Raw genomic sequence first — 19,542 nt, forward strand, 5'->3', positions numbered from 1 at the left:
ATTAGTTGTCCAGCGCTGTAACTAGTTTCTCTCTAGTGCATGATAGCTACGTATTCCTGTCTAATTCTCTTGCTAGGGTTTGGCTCTGGAATATGAAATCGAGGGTGATTCCAGATAATAGGCCTCCCCTAGAGGCTCCGGATATCACCGGCAGGGAACCAAAGATTCAAAAATGAAACCCTCCAGCGCCATATTGTAAAGAAATGAACCTCCTCCAAAGTATAATATTGTTACCAACCACAAGACCAAGAAGATGTCTGAAGTCCCGGAGCGCCGGCCTATAAAATTCACAATTACGCACTACCGCCATCAACATCACTCCCATGAGGCATTCGTCAAGTGGATGGTCGAGGAGCACCTCCCTCTCGTAGTGCCCATCTTCACTAAACACAAAGTCCTTGAGTACTCGCTCGTGAGTAGTTGTCGAACTCTGAGCTGCAGCCGTGGCTGATCGCTGATATATAGTTCGTCACGCCTCCTTCTATGAATGACGCCCTGAAACAGGAATTTGTACAGCTTCGACCGAGCTGGGATGTCGCTGACTTCGACTGTTTCATCGAGTACACACTTCCCAATGTGGCAACAATCAAGGACATCATGTCGGACCCTGAGTGGCTGATAGCAGTCAAGAAACAGGATGACTGGATTCAGGTCTCTAAGGCTTTGGTTTCCGTGGGGTACTCTACTCCGTACGTGGTGAATGGAAAGCCGGTGAACTTGCCGAAGTGAGTGGACATAGAGCTGGGAGTGAAAGTTGGACATAGATAGCCAACTTGCAATTGTTGAATGTCCGGTGGATTTAGAGTAGTCCGTGTTTGAAAGGGGTTAAGACAGAAAAGCGAAACAGTAATACAAGAGCCTCGAGAGAGGAGCAATTGAAGGCTAGGTGGCTGTGATGGCTTGACTCGTTTTGCGTAGGATGGTTAAATTGGTCACTTATAGTGGTTTGTGTATGCTTTTCACCCGGATGAGTACGAGAAAGGTTGCTAGGCCTCTGCGCTTGACGACGTAAGACTTCATGATCCGATTATCAACCTGAAGACGATATTAAGGACGTTATATATAATATAATCCGGTGTCTTTTTGGGTGTTCTTTTTATAGGGTCATTTAGATGTCTTTCTTTCTGGATAGTTCTTCCTGTTTCAGAGTTATAATTAAAAGAATAACCACTCGAATAGCACGAAGTACATAGACGTCAACTACTTGCCGAAATCGTGACCGAAGACAATCAATTACCTCGGCAACCCGAACATCAAAATGTATCCAAACCCTTCAGCATTCGTGCTTCTTATAGCAAACGAAAAAAAGCAGGTTTAAAGTGTAATAAAACATAGGAAATATTGACCACGTCGGATTTCCCACTCGACCAAAGCCAACGTCATATGACACTGCCCGCATCAATGGCACACTCCACACCCAGAATACAACAAGCCGCCGTGGTACAAAACCCTGGAGAAAATGCTACAATTGCTCTTCAGAATGATATACCCGTCGCAAATCCCGGACAAAACGAAGTTCTAGTCAGGTTAACATGCACCGGTTTGTGGTAAGCGCTTACATCCGGATATTAATCCAACCCCAAAACTAACTCGACACCCATCAAAAAGCCGCTCGGAACTCCGCGCCGTTTTAGCATGGGGCGCATATAACCCCATCATCGGCCACGAAGGAGTTGGAGTAGTAGTGAAAGCAGGACCCCAAGTGTCGGAGTCCCTTGTCGGCAATCGCGTCGGTGTCAAATGGCTCTACAGTGCATGCGACGAATGCTCAGTCTGCAAAAGAGGATTCCCAAACCATTGTGCGCAGCAGCTCAATACAAGTCGTCATGTCCCGGGAACATTGCAGCAGTACGTTATCGCTGATGCGCGATTCCTGACCTTGATCCCGCAGGGCGTGGCCGATGAAATTGCGGCGCCATTATTGTGTGCTGGACTTACAATGGTTGGTGCTTTGTCGAGACTTGATAACGAACTGCAGACTGGTGACTTTGTTGTTATTTCGGGGTCCGGGGGTGGGTTGGGACATATTGGTGTTCAAATTGCGGCGAGGATGAAAAACTTGAGGGTTATTGCTGTTGATAGTGGGGATGATAAGAGAGTGCTGAGTTTGGAGTCTGGTGCGGAGGTCTTCATCGATCACAAGTCTGAAGATGTGGTTGCTCGAGTACGTGAGTTCACGGGAGAGGGTGCACATGCGACTATCGTCGTGCCGGGGACGAAAGAAGCTTTGAAGATGGCACCTAACCTGGTGAGAAACATGGGTTTTGTTGTCAATGTTGGCTTGCCGCCGAATGACTTGGACATTCCTCTTTCGGCTACGCTGTGCACAGCGAGAGGTAAGATGACTGTGGTGCGGTCTTCCCAATCAGAATTGTATGCTAACAGAACGATAGGTCTCACCTTTATAGGCTCGTCGGTAGGCACCGAAGATCAATTGACTGAGTTGCTACAAGCAGCAGCTGTTGGTAAGATAGCACCATCGATCGAAGTCTTTGATTTCTCGGCTGTGCCGACTTTGATAGAGAAACTGAGGGAGGATGGCATTACGGGGAGAGCAGTGGTCATATTACCACAGTAACCGGACATTCCCATAGTACAATTTTATATCGGATTGTTCAGCCTAGCTTTCCTCAAAATTGCCGGATCTGCGGTAAAAGGATGGTACGAAGATGGAGAGGGAATTGTTGCCAACCAATATTCCAATATTCCTTGGCGAATCCCAAGGCGACAATCAGGTCTTTCCCAACCATCAACGATACTTCACCAGCCATTAATCAATCAACAAAAGTTATAAAAAAAACAGCTCCAAGCCCGGAGTTATAGGAAACCACGCGCAGCAATCATCGAAGCCCTCGAAAATGGCGAAATTGCAAAGGGCCTACACGTCGCGGATCCACTGTTTACCGCACGAAAATGCGTTTTCAAGAACGCGAAGATATGTCTTCAAAGCCTAGATCAGGTCGTCCTTCTAAGTGAGTGACTAGACTACACATTACGTTTCACGGCTGGCGAGGAAGGACGATCGACCCAGCTGGGCTGCTATTGCTGCTGCCGTCGATGACGGCGGACTCTCCAGGTCCACAGTGAGGCGCGTTGCACGCGTTCAACATGCCAAGAAGAAGTCCCAGGCCCAAGACCAAGGTTTAACACTTTCCAGGGCGAAAAAATCCGACAAGAAGGCAGCACTTCGCGCAAAGGGCTTGGAAACTGTACAATGAGAGATTGGAACCTGATTTGGACGATGGCTCGTCTCAGGGAAGTTCAAAAACAAAGGCATATGTACTTTCGAAATTAAGGGAGTCTGTCAGATAAAGATGAGAGCTACAACGAACACCGCATTCGAGACAAATCAAGTCCCTGGGCGATGCTATCCTCCAAGGAAGTCCACCCTTCTCGCCCGCAGAATTCTCGCAGGAGCCTTTCTGCTTCCTTAGCGGGGATGACTTCACTCAGATCACGTCCCTCATCAATGGGAGGGTCGGGAATCAATTTGCTATCAGGCTGGAGCTTTCGAACGACTGAGACTATATCAGTGAGGTTCACAGGAGCAGCAAAGCCGAAGAGTCGACGAGAGAATGTGTTTGGATCGAGAAGGGCCGCTGCATGGAGACGCGCAATATCGACGACATCGGAGAAGTATTCTGTTTTCGTACATCAGTTGTGATCAAACACCAATCTAAGGCGTCCACTTACGCGGCACAAATGACTCGAAAATGCGCGTATCCCCCTTGGCTAGGGCAGAGACCCAGCCCATTGTCGATCCGTGGATCTCTTCGTGTAGGATTCTCCCGAGCTATTTAAAGTCATTATCTGTTTGGATGGTCTGCCACACGAGCATAGAAGGAACTCACGGTAAATTCCGGCAACACGGTGTTGAATTGGAAGTCTGGCTTGTTCTTCTCCATCCATCTCCATGCTGCCTTCTCTCCCTCGGTCTTGGACGCAGCATAACCGAAGAAACCCTTCAGATGCTCTGGGGCATCTGGATCATAGGCTTGCTTAATAGCCTCGTCATTCCAGGAATCTAGATCTGTCATCAGCCAACGTCCTTCCATTTCCTCCTCTATGAAGTGGTCTCTCACCCTCATGAACAACAATACCCTCCTTATTCGGCTCCGGAAACAACGCCGTGATTGCGGAAGAGGTCATGACAACCCGCTGTATATCACAATGTCTCGACGCAGCCTCCAGCAAATTGTTAATAGCCCTCACCACCCACGGCACAACCTCTTCCGGGTTCGAGCTGAAGCTGACATCCGATGCCTACACGTCCCAACGTCTCGTTAGCACATACTCTCTTCCTCGAATCTATTTCCATTGCTGAAAACATACCACATGCGCCACCCCGGATACACCATCCATCACATCAACCAGGGTATCCACATTCTCAAAGTTAGCCAGAATAACAGACTCGTATGAGTCGTTCCCGAACCTCTCCCGGAACATCTCATCGAGCCATGGTTTCGGGGCGCGGACAGTCCCGCGAACCTTGAAGCCTAGTTCGAGCAGACTGTGGACAACATTACTCCCAATGAAGCCGTTCGCGCCAGTCACCAGGATCCGCGAGCCGCGAGGCAGATAGTAGAGTTGTTTAGCCATGGAGGATATACCAGGGGGTTCTCAGCTCCTGTGTGAAAAACAGGGAGAGGAGCATCGCGAGTAAGCGAGTGGGGAGACTGTGGAGTCGGATAAAGTTCCCCTAATTGCTCCCTACGGTGTCGAAAGTCTACGGGTGGGTTAGGGGGTTGGGTGACAGACTCCCGGGACCTGGTGATTAGTATGATTAGTTGAATTACAGTTCGAGTTAGTCCATAATCAGTAGGTGGTGACGGGGATAGGCGGGATATGAGGATATTGTGTTGCCGAGGGTTTGGGAGACCCGACAGTCTGGGTCGAAACGACGATCTGTGCGGAACAAGGTGAAAGGCCCGAGGACAGGGAAAGTGGACATATCGGTAGCCTTGATGGGTCGCATTTATTGATTGGATGCCCAGTACGAGAGTACAACAATACGAGTACATAAATAATTGTCCTGGAGGATTTATCTCATAAATTACTCGGACTAAAAGGGCAATTGCACGAAGTAGGCCAAAAGTACCAATGGCATTGTTTTACACTCTCCTCTCATTGGTTCAGTACCCTGACGTCACAGGTGGATACGCAGCTGTCACTTTCTTCAACCGTTTACTCTCCAGACACCTTGATCATATTCTCGCCTATTGTAATCCACATCACTTCAATCACCATGCAGACCTCGGGAACCCAAGACCAACCCGCTCAACCCCCAAAACAAGCAGCCTACGCCCAGGGCTCGAACCCCGTCTCACAGACGCCACAAGAGCAACGAGCACCACAAGAGCAAAGAGCAACTACCGAATCTGGCCGACATCGCGGCGATACAATCGGGGCAATTAAACGCACAGCGGAATCTCGTCCTTCAAGAGACGACGAACGAGCTCGTCTAAGAGCAGAACACCAGCAGCACGAACAGGAACTGCAAAATGCACCCGACGTCGATCTAGAATATGGCGTCGAGCAGCAGCCTGCTGAGGGGTATATTGCGGATACGGTTCAGCGTAAGGGGATGGGGATGCAGCGCGCGCAGGCTGGTGCCCATGCTGGTCCTGTTGGGAGTGCCGGTGGGCCTGGTCATCCCGGTTTCGGGGAAGCGGATGACCTAGCAGCGAATATGGGATCAAAGAGGGTTGAGCATGACCGGATTCTTGGTGATAGGGTTGGGAGGAGTCCCACTGAGCCACAGGGGGAGGGGGATGTTGCTGAGAGGGAGGCTGTTCGACGACGTAAGTTGGAGCGGGATGAGAAGTTGGATGTGCAGGGGGCGGTTAAACAGGCTACTGGTGACCCCGTGGTGGGTAATAGGTAATACAAGTGTATCTCGGTGGTGGATCTGGATTTGATCTTGGGATGCTGTCGGAAGAAGGGTGATTTATGGTTCTTGGGAGGTCTGAACATAACTTTCATTAAGTATTTGGAGCTAGCTAAATGCTGCTTGTATCAACACGAGACCGGACTTGAACTCGGTCGGACAAACTGGGTATGATTATTGAAATGGTAACGCCGAAAAACCCCCATATTGAACATAGGATGCGAAGAGGATGGGGGATCAGATATCGTCCCCAGCTGGCATACCCATAGAGACCTTCTTCAGTTGCAGGTCCTTCTTCAGTTCCTGGATACGTCGGCCCATCTTGCTGCGCAAAATGTGATTCTGCACCTTCTCCCACTGTGCGGTTTCAGTGCGGATGAGCGCTTCCAGCTCGGCGACTTCCTCGCGCTGTTGCTGGAGCTGTTGTTGCTGCTCGATTTGATCGTCATCTAACTCATCTTCTTCCTCCTCCTCGTCGGAGATATTGCTCTCATCGGCAGAGGTGTCGCCGCGTTCGGTCGGTCCTCCAGCTGGTGTGAAAGGATGCATGGACGGAGTTTCTGCCTGCTCTGGTCCTGCTCCCGGTCCTTCATCATCCCCGGCAGCCAGTGCGGCTTCCATCTCGGCGGCAAGGGCGTCTTCGAAGTCGTCCATCATCTCTTCTTCTGCTTCACCGTATGCATCTTGTTCATCATCGTATTCTTCCGCGTAGTCTCCCGATTCCACCAAGCCCTCGACGCGATTCAGGGATGTGCTATCCACCAACTCGAACTTGGGAGGGAAAATCGAATGTTCGTCCTGAGCCATGAGCTCTTCCACGGCCTTTTCAACTTGTTCAATTGTCCGCGTGCTAACGCGGTTGCGGAATCGCCGCTTACGAACCCAGCGGAGGGGTGGCGCGAGACCATGTGCGTATTGAAGTGTCTTTTCATCCAGTACGTCAACGCCCGGGGGCAGTGGGTATTCCATCGCTTCTTGGTCACTGTTGACGCGTCCCAGCACCAACAGCATTTGACAGATATCTGCTGACTTGTACCAACCTCGTCGGTCCCAACTTTTCATGCCCTCGACGATGCAGGGTAGATCCACTAGGGCTGCCGCATATAGGCGGCCCCGAACATTCAGGATGGAACGCCGGCCCTCACGTGTGAGGGCTTTGATCCCAACATCATTCCTGAAGGTCCTTTCGGTGATTGCCTTTCTCACGATCTCGCAATCCTCCCCTGGGAGCATTCGTAGGATAAATTGTTCTTCGATGGCTGGATCGTTCTCGGTGTCTGAGGCTTCAGAGTCATAACCAACGCCCACTGGTCGGTTGGGGACGATTCCCTTGTTTTTGATTCGGATTGACTGCAAGGCAGGCTTCTTGGATGGGAGCAGCTTTATTCGCTTGGGGGCTTGCTGGCTGGTTTCGGGTTCAGGTTCGGGCTCGAGCTCGGGCGCAACACTTTCGGCCGGTCGCTTCTTTGTCGATTTCTTCTTCTTTGGTTTCTCTTCATTGGACTCGGTTTGTGACTTTCTTGCAATCTTAAGCGTGATCTTACGTGGTGGTTGAGGAGTTTCGGCCGGGGGCGCAGGTGCAGGCATGGGCACAGGCACAGGCGCGGGCGTGGGCGCAGGCGCAGGCGCAGGTTCTTCCGCTGGAGGGTCTGGCCTCCTTGAGAATTTGATTTTTAAAGGCATGTCGATACGATGAGTAGGTAATAGGTGGAAGGAACGTGAGAGATAAGAAACGAGGATGTATGGTGGAGGTGAGCTTGCGGGACGCGGCAAGACCAGGTGATCTGCGACTAAGCTGCCTGACTTTTTAATGTTGATGCCTGAATTATGCGGTTCTTGACCAGGATAGGGAGATCATAGGACTTTAACTATACAGTAAGAATGGCTTTAACATCTATAATTGGATGAATGTAGAAATTCGTGTAGTAGGAATAGGTTTATCTTTTTAGATGCCTGTTTTGAAACTATACATAGTCGTCATATGGCTTGTCTGGAATGCTCAGTCAACCAGTCTACCTTTCCCAGTGCTCTCGGATTCTCCGCGTTGGGATTCCCCAGCATTGCACTATTGCGAAGGTCTCTAGCAACATGGAGTCGGGATGCCCATTTTGCATGGTCGCTGCATTAACGTGCCTGACATAGTTATGTCTTGTTCTAGTCTATAGTACCCGCGGAAATAACTGGCGAACTTAGTGAGCAAAGTTCTTCGGTAAAGATTGTAAAGTTCTGGAACGGAGATGAAGATTTGTATACATGCGGTGGCTTGATTTTACCTAGTTTCAGACTTCACCAGGTGTGTAAAGTGTCTTTCCGAGTATCTTTACTTGATCTTGCTTTTCTTCTTTCAAACTCGTCTTTAGAAGGCTAAAGGGAAGGCTCAAGGTCAGTGGATAGAGGACTGTATGTCCGAAAGAATTCAGACCAATGGGGATGGGAGCTTGTAAGGGGGAATCATCTTGCGAATAGCTCCAATCTAGAGTAGAGCGGTGTGGAAAGCGGTCTGAGGCCAGGCATAATTCAGGCAGAAAATACGGGACATCGAGATCAGACGGCCGCTATACACCTCCAAACACCTCGATCTCTTCCTTTACTTTTGTCTCACTTCCCCCACAACCCACTTTGCCTCCTTTAGACACATTGACCCTGATTTCACCTCAACAACAAATTGTCCTATACCAAGATGTCAGGCCCAAACCTGCACAACGCTCTCCTCCGCCCTCCAATCATTCAAATCCTCCGTGCTCAAGGCTTCCATTCAACACGCCCCTCAGTCTTGGAGTCCATTCAGGACCTGACTGGGCGATATCTGGTTATTCTCGCCTCGGCTGCAGCTGAACACGCCGCAAATGCGCACCCTTATGATCCGGTTCCCGACCTCGAGGACATCTACCAAGCTCTCCAGGACGCAGGAGCCATACGACCACAATTGCGCGAATGGGAAGAGGAATGGCAGGGAGAAGAAGATATGCGTGGTCTAGATGCCTTCCTCGGGTGGATTACTGGCCCTGTCCACCGTGAAATTCGACGTGTTGCCGGCTTTGTGCCCAGCGAGGGTGACATGGTTGATCCTGACGCTGTTGAAAAGGAGGATTATCTCACTGCATTGAAGAAGAAACACAGCAAGACTGGCGAGGAGTCTCGATACGCTGGAACTGTCCTAGGAAAGAGTGCCGAGGAACATCCTATCGTCATTGAGGGTGGTGCCCCCAGCATTCAGGACTGGACTGCGCAGGTGCGCGCCCGGGCTTCAGAGGCGGCAGCGGCAGACAGTGACAGTTCAGGCGTGAGCAGCGCCCCAAGCCATCTCTCGGACGACGAGGCAATGGGTGTGTGAAGGGTTGAACTTGGCCTCATGGATTGCTTGACCGAAAAGGCAACAAAGCTTGAATCTCTACTCCACCAATGTCTCCAGGCCTCAGACGACATGACGCCCTTCTGGTCCTTCTTCCGGTCAGACTCTTCGATATCTACGCTTCCCGATTTGAAGCACGAAATTACTTCACAATTGTGCTAAGACCTGATATGATATTCCACCCTTCTGGTCAGATTGTCTTTCATCTCCACACACTTCTCTGTTGGAAGCACCAATAGCCCAACCACCATGTGCTGGGACAACCAAAACCTCCCCTTCTAGTGGTCGGCGGCATTGTTGCGACTCGATCTGAGACATGATTGTTCCCTCCACTTCCCTCTGCAATGCAGACAACTCTCTTCTGGTAACCCAACTACAAGGACTCCGCCTATGCATCCGACATTGTCTAATGAGATGGACATGGAAGTCTCAAGATGGAGTTGCAACTTGATTCAGTCTTCCTTGTGTGAAAATGGCTAGTATTTCGTTTTACTGGGGATTAACATTGACTAACAAGTCAATTATTCGTCTTTTTTTTTGTTCTGGGCTTGTTTTCACTTTGTTTGCATCTGAGCATTCGAGCGGATATGCGTGGATCACAATGGGATTCCTGTCTGGAATTACTCTGTCCCAACCGCCGCCACACGAGGCGCACGCCATTTGATCTACACATCCTTGGTTCTGTCAAATAGTAGCTCACAGATGTTTTTAAAAATATCAAATTTTCAAATGGCAAACAGCAAACTCTTGGCAGCGTAGCATGGAACAGCGACGGTCGAGTTTCACTCCCGAGGTAGTAGTCTGGGGAAAAGACCATCGAGTAACGAAGAAATAGAGTGTGTACTTGGAGGTTGGACTAGTCGAGTCTCTCAAAGTCCTTGGTTTGTACACATAACACCCTGTACGTAGTGGTGATGAAAGTGTCCGGTGGTTCAGGTACTTTCGGAGTCCCCATGCCCATGCATCTGTGCCTGATATCCAATATCCATGCCATTCATTGGGCATGTTTCTAGGAGCGAATAGCCTCAAACTGTATGGTGGTAACTCCCAAGAGAATGTAGACAGATATGGCACACAGCGGTCATTGACGATAAGACTATGTTCTGAACATGTTACATACACGGATATATAAGAAGGCGACATCTGGAGAGATTAAAGTAATAAACATAACTGAAACGTAGTACACGAAAGAGCCGTTAAGGAACTGGCTGGTAGCTACCCTTGCTACGCAATTCACTTTGCCTCCATCTCAACTTCGACTCCTCCAACGTCGTGAGCTCCGCGCTGTACTCACCGTCGTTCAACGCGCGTTGTAGGCGGCCGTCCCGGCGTTGTTTCAAACAATAAAATACAAATATGCCAATGAGAAGCGCACCAGCAACAGCGGCACCGCAATACACTCCGATATGAGCCCCCTGGCCGAGATCGTCCCATTTCTGGGATAGGGTCTTGGCTGGCTTCTTGTTGATCTGCGTTATGGCGGTTGAGTTTCCACTGCGATTTGGAGTCAGTCACCGGAATCATCGAACAACGAGGTACTGACTTCGAAAACGAACTCACCTGACAACCTCAATGCTATCATATGTCCCTGTACGTCCGGTGTACTTGTACTCCTTTCCACTGGAGAAGTCCTGAACCCGAATCTTTGACACAGTCATAGTGAACGGAACATCGGACCAGTCAACCAAACCACCACCCCAGTCAAGATTGCCTTGTGACTGTCCCTTGATTCCAACCGGCCAATTGCTAACTTTAACCTGACAAGGTGTCTGAGGATAGTTTTTGCCATACACAGTCAACGGCTCGGAGTAGTTCACTGTCCGCACCAAGTCACCGTCGATCCACCATTCAAGCCGGTCTCTATCCCAGTAGGACGTATAATTGTGAAACTCAGTATCCGCATTTGAAACCGCATGGTATCCGCCCCGGTCACTCGTGGTCGTGTTCCCCTTGCCGAAGAAATTGGATTGCACTCCGCTTGTGTTATAACCAACCCATTCCCAGTCGATCTCGTCCAGGTCGTCTGATTGAAGGACGACGCTGCTGATTATGCCGGCTCCCTTAGCCATCTTGACGTGCGCTTCCATCACACCGAAGAAAATGTAAAAATTGGATACTAGGAGGGTCGACGCGTTTTCGGTTTTGATGCTGAAGTCCGCTCCTTCGGATGTGTAGTCCAGCGTACCGGTTCTCATGTCCCACAGCTCGCTGTCGAGAGTTGAGTTGAATAGCCATGTATGCTCGGTTCCGAGGGCGGGATCAGCACTGCATGTCTTGTTGAGGGGGTTGCAATCCGTTCCGGTGTATTCAGCATTAACATTGGTGACTCCGAGAATGGTAATCAGGGCTAGAAGGAAGAATGAAAACCAGGATCTCATTATGTCGGTTTTTATGAACACCCGGTCCTATCCTGGTATCCGCACAATGCCGCTTTATATCGCAATTCCTCAGCGGAAGTATCACGCTAACAGGAATAAATGAATGTGTCAAAGCCTTCCCCTAAGAAGTTGATATGTAAGAGGCAATAACAGAGTCTGCGGGTATGAGGTTAATGACCGAAAGATCCGGCATGACTGCTAGCAAAATCAACATTAGGGAGGTCAATAAGCGAGCTAGCAAGCTAAAGGCATCAACAATTCGAGCTGTAATTAGAACCTTGCCCATACTTAGTCGAGCTTAGCGCCAAAAAAGTGTCGCAGACGACTCATCCAGTTGAGATTGAGGCTATGGAGACTGACGCTATCTCCGAGTCCGAAAGAAAGCTTTTACGAAGCTTGACTCGGCACTATATACTAGCTCGCTTCTTAGCGCAAATTAAACTGCCTCATTGCGTTAGCAGCCTGTTAAAGGCCCACTGGCAGCGTAATTACCCAGTTCTTTTCACGATGCCGGTTGGCTACGCTACTACTTTTAGCCCACCAGCATCCACTCCGAGGAACAGATCAGGAACAATATCCGGCCATTGGCTATGTTCGTTAATAAAGAAAAGGTGGAAATTGGAAATTGGAAATGACAAGCGCAAAAAGACGCGTAGATTATTATTGCACTCACGAAACAGCCCTAACGAGTATATAAAAGAACTGCTCGCCTCTTCAGCGTTCTCTTTCCTGCTTTTCTTTTTTTTCTCAAGGAGGCTTATATTGCTTCAGGGAAATTGCCCATCGAAATGGAGGTAATGAGATCTGCTAATTGTACTTTTTCTGACATTCACATAGTATAGGGCCATTCTAGTACCAGCAGGGAACCAACTTAGATCGAGTCCAACTACTTTGGCAAGCACTTTGTTTCCCTAGATCATCTACAGCTAAGTCTATTGCAAACACTTTCTTCCTCAAGGATTGGCTCTAGGAAATGGCAGGCAAGTGGTGTCCTTGCCAAAGTAGTTGGACTCGCTCTATATTGAGGCCTTGTCAGGCCTGTCTTTTGGCACAGTACAGTCCCGCCACTTTATACAAGTTCCTTTTTTTTAATGTTTACTACCATATAGCTATATCTAACTGCACAGTTAGACCAACAAACGAAGCAAAAATGCTGGACGGCCTGAGTGTGTAGGCGTCAGCGCTGTGTTTGCGTCAACCCTTACTGCCTTGGGGGGTTCTCGCCAAACGAACGGTTTCCCAGATATAAACAGCGGATAATGTTGTCGTCCTTCTGCTTAGTCGTCTCTTGGTTTGCTATCTCCTCCATCGACTTGCTTTGTTTAGCGTTCCCCCGTCAATTTACCATCTCTCGTCCGTCTCTCTCGTCGACCAAACGCATCCGTTTCCCACAACAAGTGGTTCTCATCAATGATGTCTCGCTCGACTTATGTATTTCTGACTGCTTATGCAGCTCTTATGGCTGTTATTATGGCTCTCACTATCGTTTTCCCCGACTGCCGTGACATCACCTGTCCGTCCAACAAGGGCAACACTGCAGCTCATATCAACTACGATTTGACTCAGACTTGGGCGTTGAACGAATGGACAACCCTTGGCGGCGAAGTAGTCGCTGGGCCTGATAGCGCAGAGTTCACGATCAACAAGCAACGCGATTCCCTGACAATCGTAACCGACTACTACATCTTCTATGGCGAGGTGTCTGTTGAGATGAAGGCCTCCCCCGGTAGTGGTATTGTCAGCTGCATTCATGCGCTGGCAGACCACAATGACGAGATTGACTGGGTGAGCTCCAACTTGCATCCTGTCCCCTGGAAAATCTATCTAGCTATACATACAGGAAATTGCTGACATGCAATGCATGCAGGGTATGCGTTTGTCTCTGTGCAGACAGGGCATTTGCCTGGTTTGTCGTGTTTGTCATTCTCGGAGACCTTATATACAGCCTCCTTTTTATAGATTTATATTATATCATTCTTCCCCCTTCATCCTCCTGGTAGCATCTAGCTCCAAGAGGTTATAAGCCCTTGCTCTCTCCGAGAACATTCTTTATCAGCTTCAACAGCAGGGGTAGCGAGGCTAAATGCCTCCTACCCTTAGCACCACTAGCACCTTACCGGAAACCTACACAGAGCTAGGTGCAACAAAAATCTAGGAGTCTTTGCAGTCTCTTTCATTGAGTGGTATACAGTGTCTCTCACTAAAGAACGGTCTTCACATTCGTCATCTTGACTGGCCGAAAATCGACCTGATCTTCATCCTCATCTTTATCTTCATTTTTCATCAGTTACAATGGCTGAATCCTCTCCCGACATGTTGCCTTGCAGCCGGACGACGATTTTTACTATGGGAACCAGATTATTTATCTTTTTTGACATGGATTTATGTCTTCCATGGTGTTTTTTGGTGCCCAGTCTGTAACCTCTTGAGGCTAGATGCGACCAGGAGGATGAAGGAGGAAGAATGATATGATTATGAATCTATGGAAAGGAGGCTGTATATAAAGCCTCCGAGAATGACAAACACGACAAACCAGGCAAATGCTCAGTCTGCACAGAGACAAACGACCCTGCATGCTGTCAACACAAATACTGGGTGACTTTACCGACATGGTACATACGAATTATTTCGGCAAGCGTGATACCTGTGGGATTACAATCGCTGGACATGGCAGCGGGTGGCAAACCCCAAGAAGTGTTGGGTCAGCCAGGCTGATGCCTGGTTTGTCAGGCCAGTACTCACTGTCTGCTAGCTATATTAGCTAGCTTCCATCTGTCAGAGAATATCATCTCTTCCTTCTTCTTTTTCTCCCCTTCTGGCTTTGCCAGATCAAGAAGTCTTCCACAACTACACTTGGATTTGGTCCAAGGAGAAACTGTCATGGGCGATCGATGGCACCGTTGTTCGAACAGTCCACTATGCTGATGCAAAGGGTGACACTCGCTTTCCTCAGACACCTATGCGCGTTCGAATCGGTACCTGGGCAACAGGCGATTCGGTCAGAAGTAAGGGCACCGTCGGCTGGGCTGGCGGCGAGACTGATTACTCAAATGCACCGTTCACGATGTATGTCAAATCGATTAAGATTGTCAACTACATCCCGGCAGAAAGGTATTTCCATTCCGGCAGATCCGACTCTTCGGACAGTATCAAGACAGATGGTCGCATTCCATCGACTCGGACTTCAGCCGCCATCGATATTCCCAGGCAGGATGTATCCGATATTCCCTTGTGCGAAATGACTATCCACCAAATCTACCATCATCTCGAGACCAAAGTTCAAAATATCTTGGATTTCATTTCGACCATCGCTAGACCGACCTTCGTCTTGAGAACTGGTACTGGCACCTCAGCGACAGATTCTTGGGACCTCTTTTTTCTCCAGGTTTTCGCTGTCATTGTCGTTCTGTTACTGATGATGGTCATTGTTTCGGCGTGGATGTGCTTCTTCTCTCGGGACAAGTTTTGATATGAATTTCATATCCGTGAATAGTTCACAGTTCCCAGAGTTTGCGCAAGTCCCTCTTTTCTATGAATATCTGAATTCAACACCTACCGGGTCTTAAAAACGTCATAGCAGCATTGGTTTTCTCCTACGTAGACTTGAGGTACTTCCTAGAAGGATAACAAAGTACATATTGTGAAATAGATGATTTACTGGAGTATGTGCAAGCCAAGAAAAGGCTTGAATCAGGTAAATATGTCAAGTACTCAGTGCTAACTATGCCGCAGAGGAGTCAATCCCCGAACAACTCATGTCAAAGGTACCACTCACTCGATTGCGCCGCAAGAAGTGCCTCCTTGAGAGTACAAGCTGCGCTGTATTCAATATCATCCTCTCTCATCCAATCGAAAGTCCGGTTATTTATCTGATAACTGGTCCAATCACCCCCGAGGACAAGGATTGCCTCGGGCAAACAAAGCCTGAGTGTCATGGAGAAACGTTGGAACTGGGCATATCCAAGAAGATGGCTGCGAGGCTTGCGTTCATCGCATCTTGCTTGGAATACCAGATCGCGACAAAGAGTTTCTAAATTTCCAATCACTTCGTGGCGCCGCCGTGCCTTGTATGTTAGAGTTTCAATCTGTGTTTCCACAATCTGGACTATGTTGGTATAGTCCGCTTGCAGGCCTGGTCCAAATACGGGGACTGGGGACATTGTTGTGGTAATGTTAGTATTGAAAGAGTATCCAGTTCTCTAGGGCTAATTGCTAGTTCGGCGAAGCGCGAGTATTAGGAAATAGCTCGACTAGGATACACCTAGGATGATGTAGGACTGAAGATATTTATCACTACCTGCTTAACTATGTAGGTTTCCGAAGATGTTACCTTGCTAGAAAGAGAGTGTCAAAGTGATTGAAGCTCATTGTTATGGAATTTCTTCATGTGCTCGTGGTCTTGACCTCAACGAGTCAGGCTACCTCGTTGTTGCTTTTGTCCGTGAATTCATAACTATCCGAAATCTAAAAGGAAAAGAGGCAAAACAGTAGGAAAGTAATTCAAGGCTTATACAACATGTTGTACTATCAAACAACAGTATAAGAGTTGCCCTTCCATTTCGACTCACTTCACGTCGCTCCTCAGTAAGTACAACATTTAACCTAGAGACACAGCATGACTATGTCTCCCGTGGCGGTAGAAGCCTGTCTACATGTGGTTTAGTGGCCATATATATTTCGTTTCCCTTTCAACTTGGAGAAATATCATGCGACAATAATGGACTAAAACGAAATTCCTATAACTGATCCCCGATAATGGTACATTGGAACCACCAGCAATCGCCGAAATATTGAAAATCTACTCTGAAGCCCATGGACCTTCGCTGCTGCACGAGTATCACAAGGGAACACTTGCAATCAGACTACAACCATTTCCAGTCAGCTGTTACTCCCTTAAAGATAAAGACTGCGCCTTACAAAGATCCTCCAAGTTTGACGCTAAATATATCATTTCGCGCAAGCACCAATCTCTTTGTCCCTGATTTGGCTCAATTACCGGAAGGGGAAGCTACGCCTGTCCATCCACATCTTAAAAGTAAGCTCAGACATCCACGGGAGGACGTCCTTGTTATCATTTGAGACGAGCGAGGAGCAGTTTTTGGTATTGAGTTCTGGATAATTCAGAGTGTCTCGAGTAAGAATGACCCCCCTCCAATCCTTTCATCCCGAAAGCAACGTGAAAGGAAGGCCAAGCTGATCCACGGAATGATCTCAGATGAGATGCAAGAAAGTAAAGAAAGAACGAGAAGCTCATTTTACTTTGATACTCTGCGACTTAACGGAATGTTGGATTTGACCTTCTTTGACTCTGAACAGGGTAGTTTCGGCTTGGAGCTGAAATCTCTTTGTTGAGGTTAAGGTGGCTGGGACACACTTGCTAGATCAGTCAAGGGCACCGCGGACCAGTGGATCTGCATTTCCCATTTTCTTTCATGGAAATTCAACCGTCCCATCGGATTATTCCTTTCTCATCGAGGCATTACGCCGCTGCTTTTCCGCATAGGGGTACGAGTGGTTTAGGGACCACCATGACACCCGTCTTTTGCCCAGTAGCAAATAGTAATGTACGGGCATGAGTCTAATTATTTCGAGAAGGACAATCCTACTAGTTATTTATCTCAGGCTTGACTTGCATACGGAAGTATGTGACGTGTAGATCGTAACAGCTACTATTTCTTATCGTTCTAGCTACAGCCCTAAAATGCCTATGAATAGACATATCGAAATTATCCAAGAAGACATCAACTATGAAGGAAATACGTAGGCCCAGAAAGACTATCAAAACAGTAGACCCTTCGTACTGGGGGGTTTCTTTCATCTACTATTTTCTTTGTTTGGGCACGATGGTGTGTGGTGTATAGTCTGAAGTACAAATATCTCCCACAACACTCGACATCAGACATGTCTCAATCTTTCAAAACTCCACCGAGCTTTATCATACGCTTTTCATCATCTCGTTCTTCGAAATGAGTCGCCCTCGGAGAGATGCGGCTACAAAGCCACAGGGTTACTATTCCCCCCTGCTTCTATAGGATTGAGAAGGACTTCTACTGGTCGGGTCTCGAAACTGCGCAAAGTGAAAGGTCAAACCGGGCAAGTTGCAGCAGGCTCGAGTCAGGATGCCTCGCCTCCTACTTCTATGATTATACCTGGTCCTTTGGATACGGCCGCACTCGAGCGGGATTTGCAAAACTCGTATGAAGGCAAAATTGCACCACCGGACCTGCCAAAACGACAAACAAGATGGCAACAGCCAGCGTCGAAGCCAATTTTTGACCTCGCGGAAGTGCCAAAAGGGTGGAACTCCCTTGAACCCGATCTTGATCCTGAGTACGTCTTTCCCGCTTCTGTATCGACATGGGCGCATACTAATATATGCTATACAGTGACTTGGTATCTCAGATCGCAAGGTGCCGTGAACGGATTAGTGATAATATCATGAGCCCGATGTTCGAATTCAAGCTGGATGACTTGCTGAAAGAGAAGAAACGTCGCGAGTAGGTATCCCCGGAGACCGTTCTGTTACTGTTTTTAACCCAACTATTAGTGCGATGATGGACGCAGAGCCGGTTGGCTTGAGCTGGCCTGTCGTCCTGCGCTTGGACACCCTCACGATGATCTTGGAATCGCTTCGCGAGAAGGACGAGTGCGATCTAGTTGGAACAGTGACAAACATCATGGCAGCATACAGATCGGGAAATTTGAGATGGACACCAGGTCTTGTTACCTACTGGTCTAAAGGTGTCCAACTCTGCCAGCCGAGGCCTTTCAAGTGGGATGAATTTGATTTCATCAATGCTAAACATGACGGTGTCACCGCCTTTATGGTAGAAGGGGTATGTTTCCTCAAACACTTGAGCTAGTCAGGCGCTAACATGCGTAGCTTGAAGGACCAGGACCAAGCCCGCAATTGGTGTCAACCTGGACAACTACGCCAGATGCAACTGGAACATCCGTGAGTCCAAGGTCCAGCAATCATTCTTGTCGTTCTCTAACATGATTTGAAGACAATGTTAATTTCTGTGAAAACCGTTGATCTGCCTACACGCCCGAGTCTCCCGATTGAATGGGCCTTCATGGATGATACTGGGGCGTCTATCATGCACATCAATCAAAGCGACCTCACCGCGCTCCAGAATTACAACATACGCGCCAGCGGAATGGTCCCGCCCGATCCACCATTGATGGGTGCAACATGGGTTGGTAACGCTAGTGGAGGAGCTAATATGAATATTTGCAGGCGACTTCATGTTAACTTGCGGAATCCCGGCACCACTACTGCTCAACCTACTTACATGTCCCCGGTATGGCATCCGGTCCAAGTCGCCATCCATGATGATGCCACCCGTGGGAGGATACCCAGATTGAATGGCCCATGGGTACGGCACAGGCTGTATTCAGCGTCGGTTCCGGATGGCAGGAGAGAAACCCATTTCAGTGAAACCCACCCAACCTTGATGAATTTGCCCATGTCAAACCCGCTGCAAATGAACAGGTTACTGCCAGACTTTCCAATGATTTTCCCACTAGCAGTAACAGCACCAACAAAGACAGCAAAGACAGCAAAGACAGCAAAGACAGCAAAAACAGCAAAAACAGCAAAAACAGCAAAGACAGCAAAGACAGCAAAGACAGCAAAGACATCAAAGACAGCAAAAGCGCCCTAACAAAGTCTTTCTCCTCCAGATGCGATGTGGCTGATCTCCTGCGTTCTATTATATGTCTGTCTTTCATGTTGAATTTGTGAACTGTTTTGATTTGAACTTTAGAATCGTTTGTTTTCTCGATATATTTTGTACTTTTCTATGCCACTCAATGCAAGTCAAACCTGCAATGCTGATTCGTAGACATAGTAGACATAGTAGACATAGTAGACATAGTAGACATAGTATACCTCCCCAAACTCAGTTGGAAAGTCTTGGCGG

The 19,542-nt window shown here is 48.3% G+C and overlaps 10 protein-coding genes across 10 annotated transcripts; 6 read left to right on the forward strand and 4 right to left on the reverse strand.

Annotated features, from left to right (window-relative positions):
* Window positions 1-253: 253 nt before the first annotated feature.
* Window positions 254-729, forward strand: N7489_008234 (EthD domain-containing protein; the record flags this gene model as incomplete). Its single annotated transcript, XM_056713984.1, has 2 exons — window positions 254-412; window positions 466-729. The coding sequence occupies 2 exons, from the start codon at window positions 254-256 to the stop codon at window positions 727-729; spliced, it is 423 nt and encodes a 140-aa protein (XP_056567699.1).
* Window positions 730-1,401: 672 nt separating this feature from the next.
* Window positions 1,402-2,578, forward strand: N7489_008235 (zinc-dependent alcohol dehydrogenase; the record flags this gene model as incomplete). The annotated part of the gene is made up of 3 exons (XM_056713985.1): window positions 1,402-1,547; window positions 1,609-2,336; window positions 2,394-2,578. 3 exons carry the CDS (start codon window positions 1,402-1,404, stop codon window positions 2,576-2,578), a joined length of 1,059 nt encoding a protein of 352 aa, XP_056567700.1.
* A 743-nt stretch (window positions 2,579-3,321) lies between these two features.
* Window positions 3,322-4,599, reverse strand: N7489_008236 (NAD-dependent epimerase/dehydratase; the record flags this gene model as incomplete). Its single annotated transcript, XM_056713986.1, has 5 exons — window positions 3,322-3,641; window positions 3,694-3,793; window positions 3,852-4,024; window positions 4,083-4,263; window positions 4,333-4,599. The coding sequence occupies 5 exons, from the start codon at window positions 4,597-4,599 to the stop codon at window positions 3,322-3,324; spliced, it is 1,041 nt and encodes a 346-aa protein (XP_056567701.1).
* A 646-nt stretch (window positions 4,600-5,245) lies between these two features.
* Window positions 5,246-5,884, forward strand: N7489_008237 (uncharacterized protein; the record flags this gene model as incomplete). Its single annotated transcript, XM_056713987.1, has 1 exon — window positions 5,246-5,884. The coding sequence occupies one exon, from the start codon at window positions 5,246-5,248 to the stop codon at window positions 5,882-5,884; it is 639 nt and encodes a 212-aa protein (XP_056567702.1).
* Window positions 5,885-6,124: 240 nt separating this feature from the next.
* Window positions 6,125-7,570, reverse strand: N7489_008238 (transcription initiation factor TFIID subunit 7 family protein; the record flags this gene model as incomplete). The annotated part of the gene is made up of 1 exon (XM_056713988.1): window positions 6,125-7,570. One exon carries the CDS (start codon window positions 7,568-7,570, stop codon window positions 6,125-6,127), a length of 1,446 nt encoding a protein of 481 aa, XP_056567703.1.
* Window positions 7,571-8,567: 997 nt separating this feature from the next.
* On the forward strand, window positions 8,568-9,221 carry N7489_008239 (Bromodomain associated domain protein; the record flags this gene model as incomplete). The annotated part of the gene is made up of 1 exon (XM_056713989.1): window positions 8,568-9,221. The coding sequence occupies one exon, from the start codon at window positions 8,568-8,570 to the stop codon at window positions 9,219-9,221; it is 654 nt and encodes a 217-aa protein (XP_056567704.1).
* A 1,214-nt stretch (window positions 9,222-10,435) lies between these two features.
* On the reverse strand, window positions 10,436-11,617 carry N7489_008240 (glycoside hydrolase family 16 protein; the record flags this gene model as incomplete). Its single annotated transcript, XM_056713990.1, has 2 exons — window positions 10,436-10,733; window positions 10,800-11,617. 2 exons carry the CDS (start codon window positions 11,615-11,617, stop codon window positions 10,436-10,438), a joined length of 1,116 nt encoding a protein of 371 aa, XP_056567705.1.
* Window positions 11,618-13,030: 1,413 nt separating this feature from the next.
* N7489_008241 (uncharacterized protein) lies at window positions 13,031-15,086 on the forward strand (the record flags this gene model as incomplete). The annotated part of the gene is made up of 3 exons (XM_056713991.1): window positions 13,031-13,402; window positions 13,485-13,491; window positions 14,446-15,086. 3 exons carry the CDS (start codon window positions 13,031-13,033, stop codon window positions 15,084-15,086), a joined length of 1,020 nt encoding a protein of 339 aa, XP_056567706.1.
* Window positions 15,087-15,375: 289 nt separating this feature from the next.
* On the reverse strand, window positions 15,376-15,777 carry N7489_008242 (uncharacterized protein; the record flags this gene model as incomplete). The annotated part of the gene is made up of 1 exon (XM_056713992.1): window positions 15,376-15,777. The coding sequence occupies one exon, from the start codon at window positions 15,775-15,777 to the stop codon at window positions 15,376-15,378; it is 402 nt and encodes a 133-aa protein (XP_056567707.1).
* Window positions 15,778-17,583: 1,806 nt separating this feature from the next.
* N7489_008243 (uncharacterized protein) lies at window positions 17,584-19,284 on the forward strand (the record flags this gene model as incomplete). The annotated part of the gene is made up of 5 exons (XM_056713993.1): window positions 17,584-17,623; window positions 17,650-17,947; window positions 18,004-18,114; window positions 18,165-18,453; window positions 18,625-19,284. The coding sequence occupies 5 exons, from the start codon at window positions 17,584-17,586 to the stop codon at window positions 19,282-19,284; spliced, it is 1,398 nt and encodes a 465-aa protein (XP_056567708.1).
* Window positions 19,285-19,542: the final 258 nt, after the last annotated feature.

Source organism: Penicillium chrysogenum (genome assembly GCF_028827035.1).
Source record: "Penicillium chrysogenum strain IBT 35668 chromosome Unknown utg000004l_segment0_segment0, whole genome shotgun sequence".
Taxonomy (NCBI): Eukaryota; Fungi; Ascomycota; class Eurotiomycetes; order Eurotiales; family Aspergillaceae; genus Penicillium; species Penicillium chrysogenum.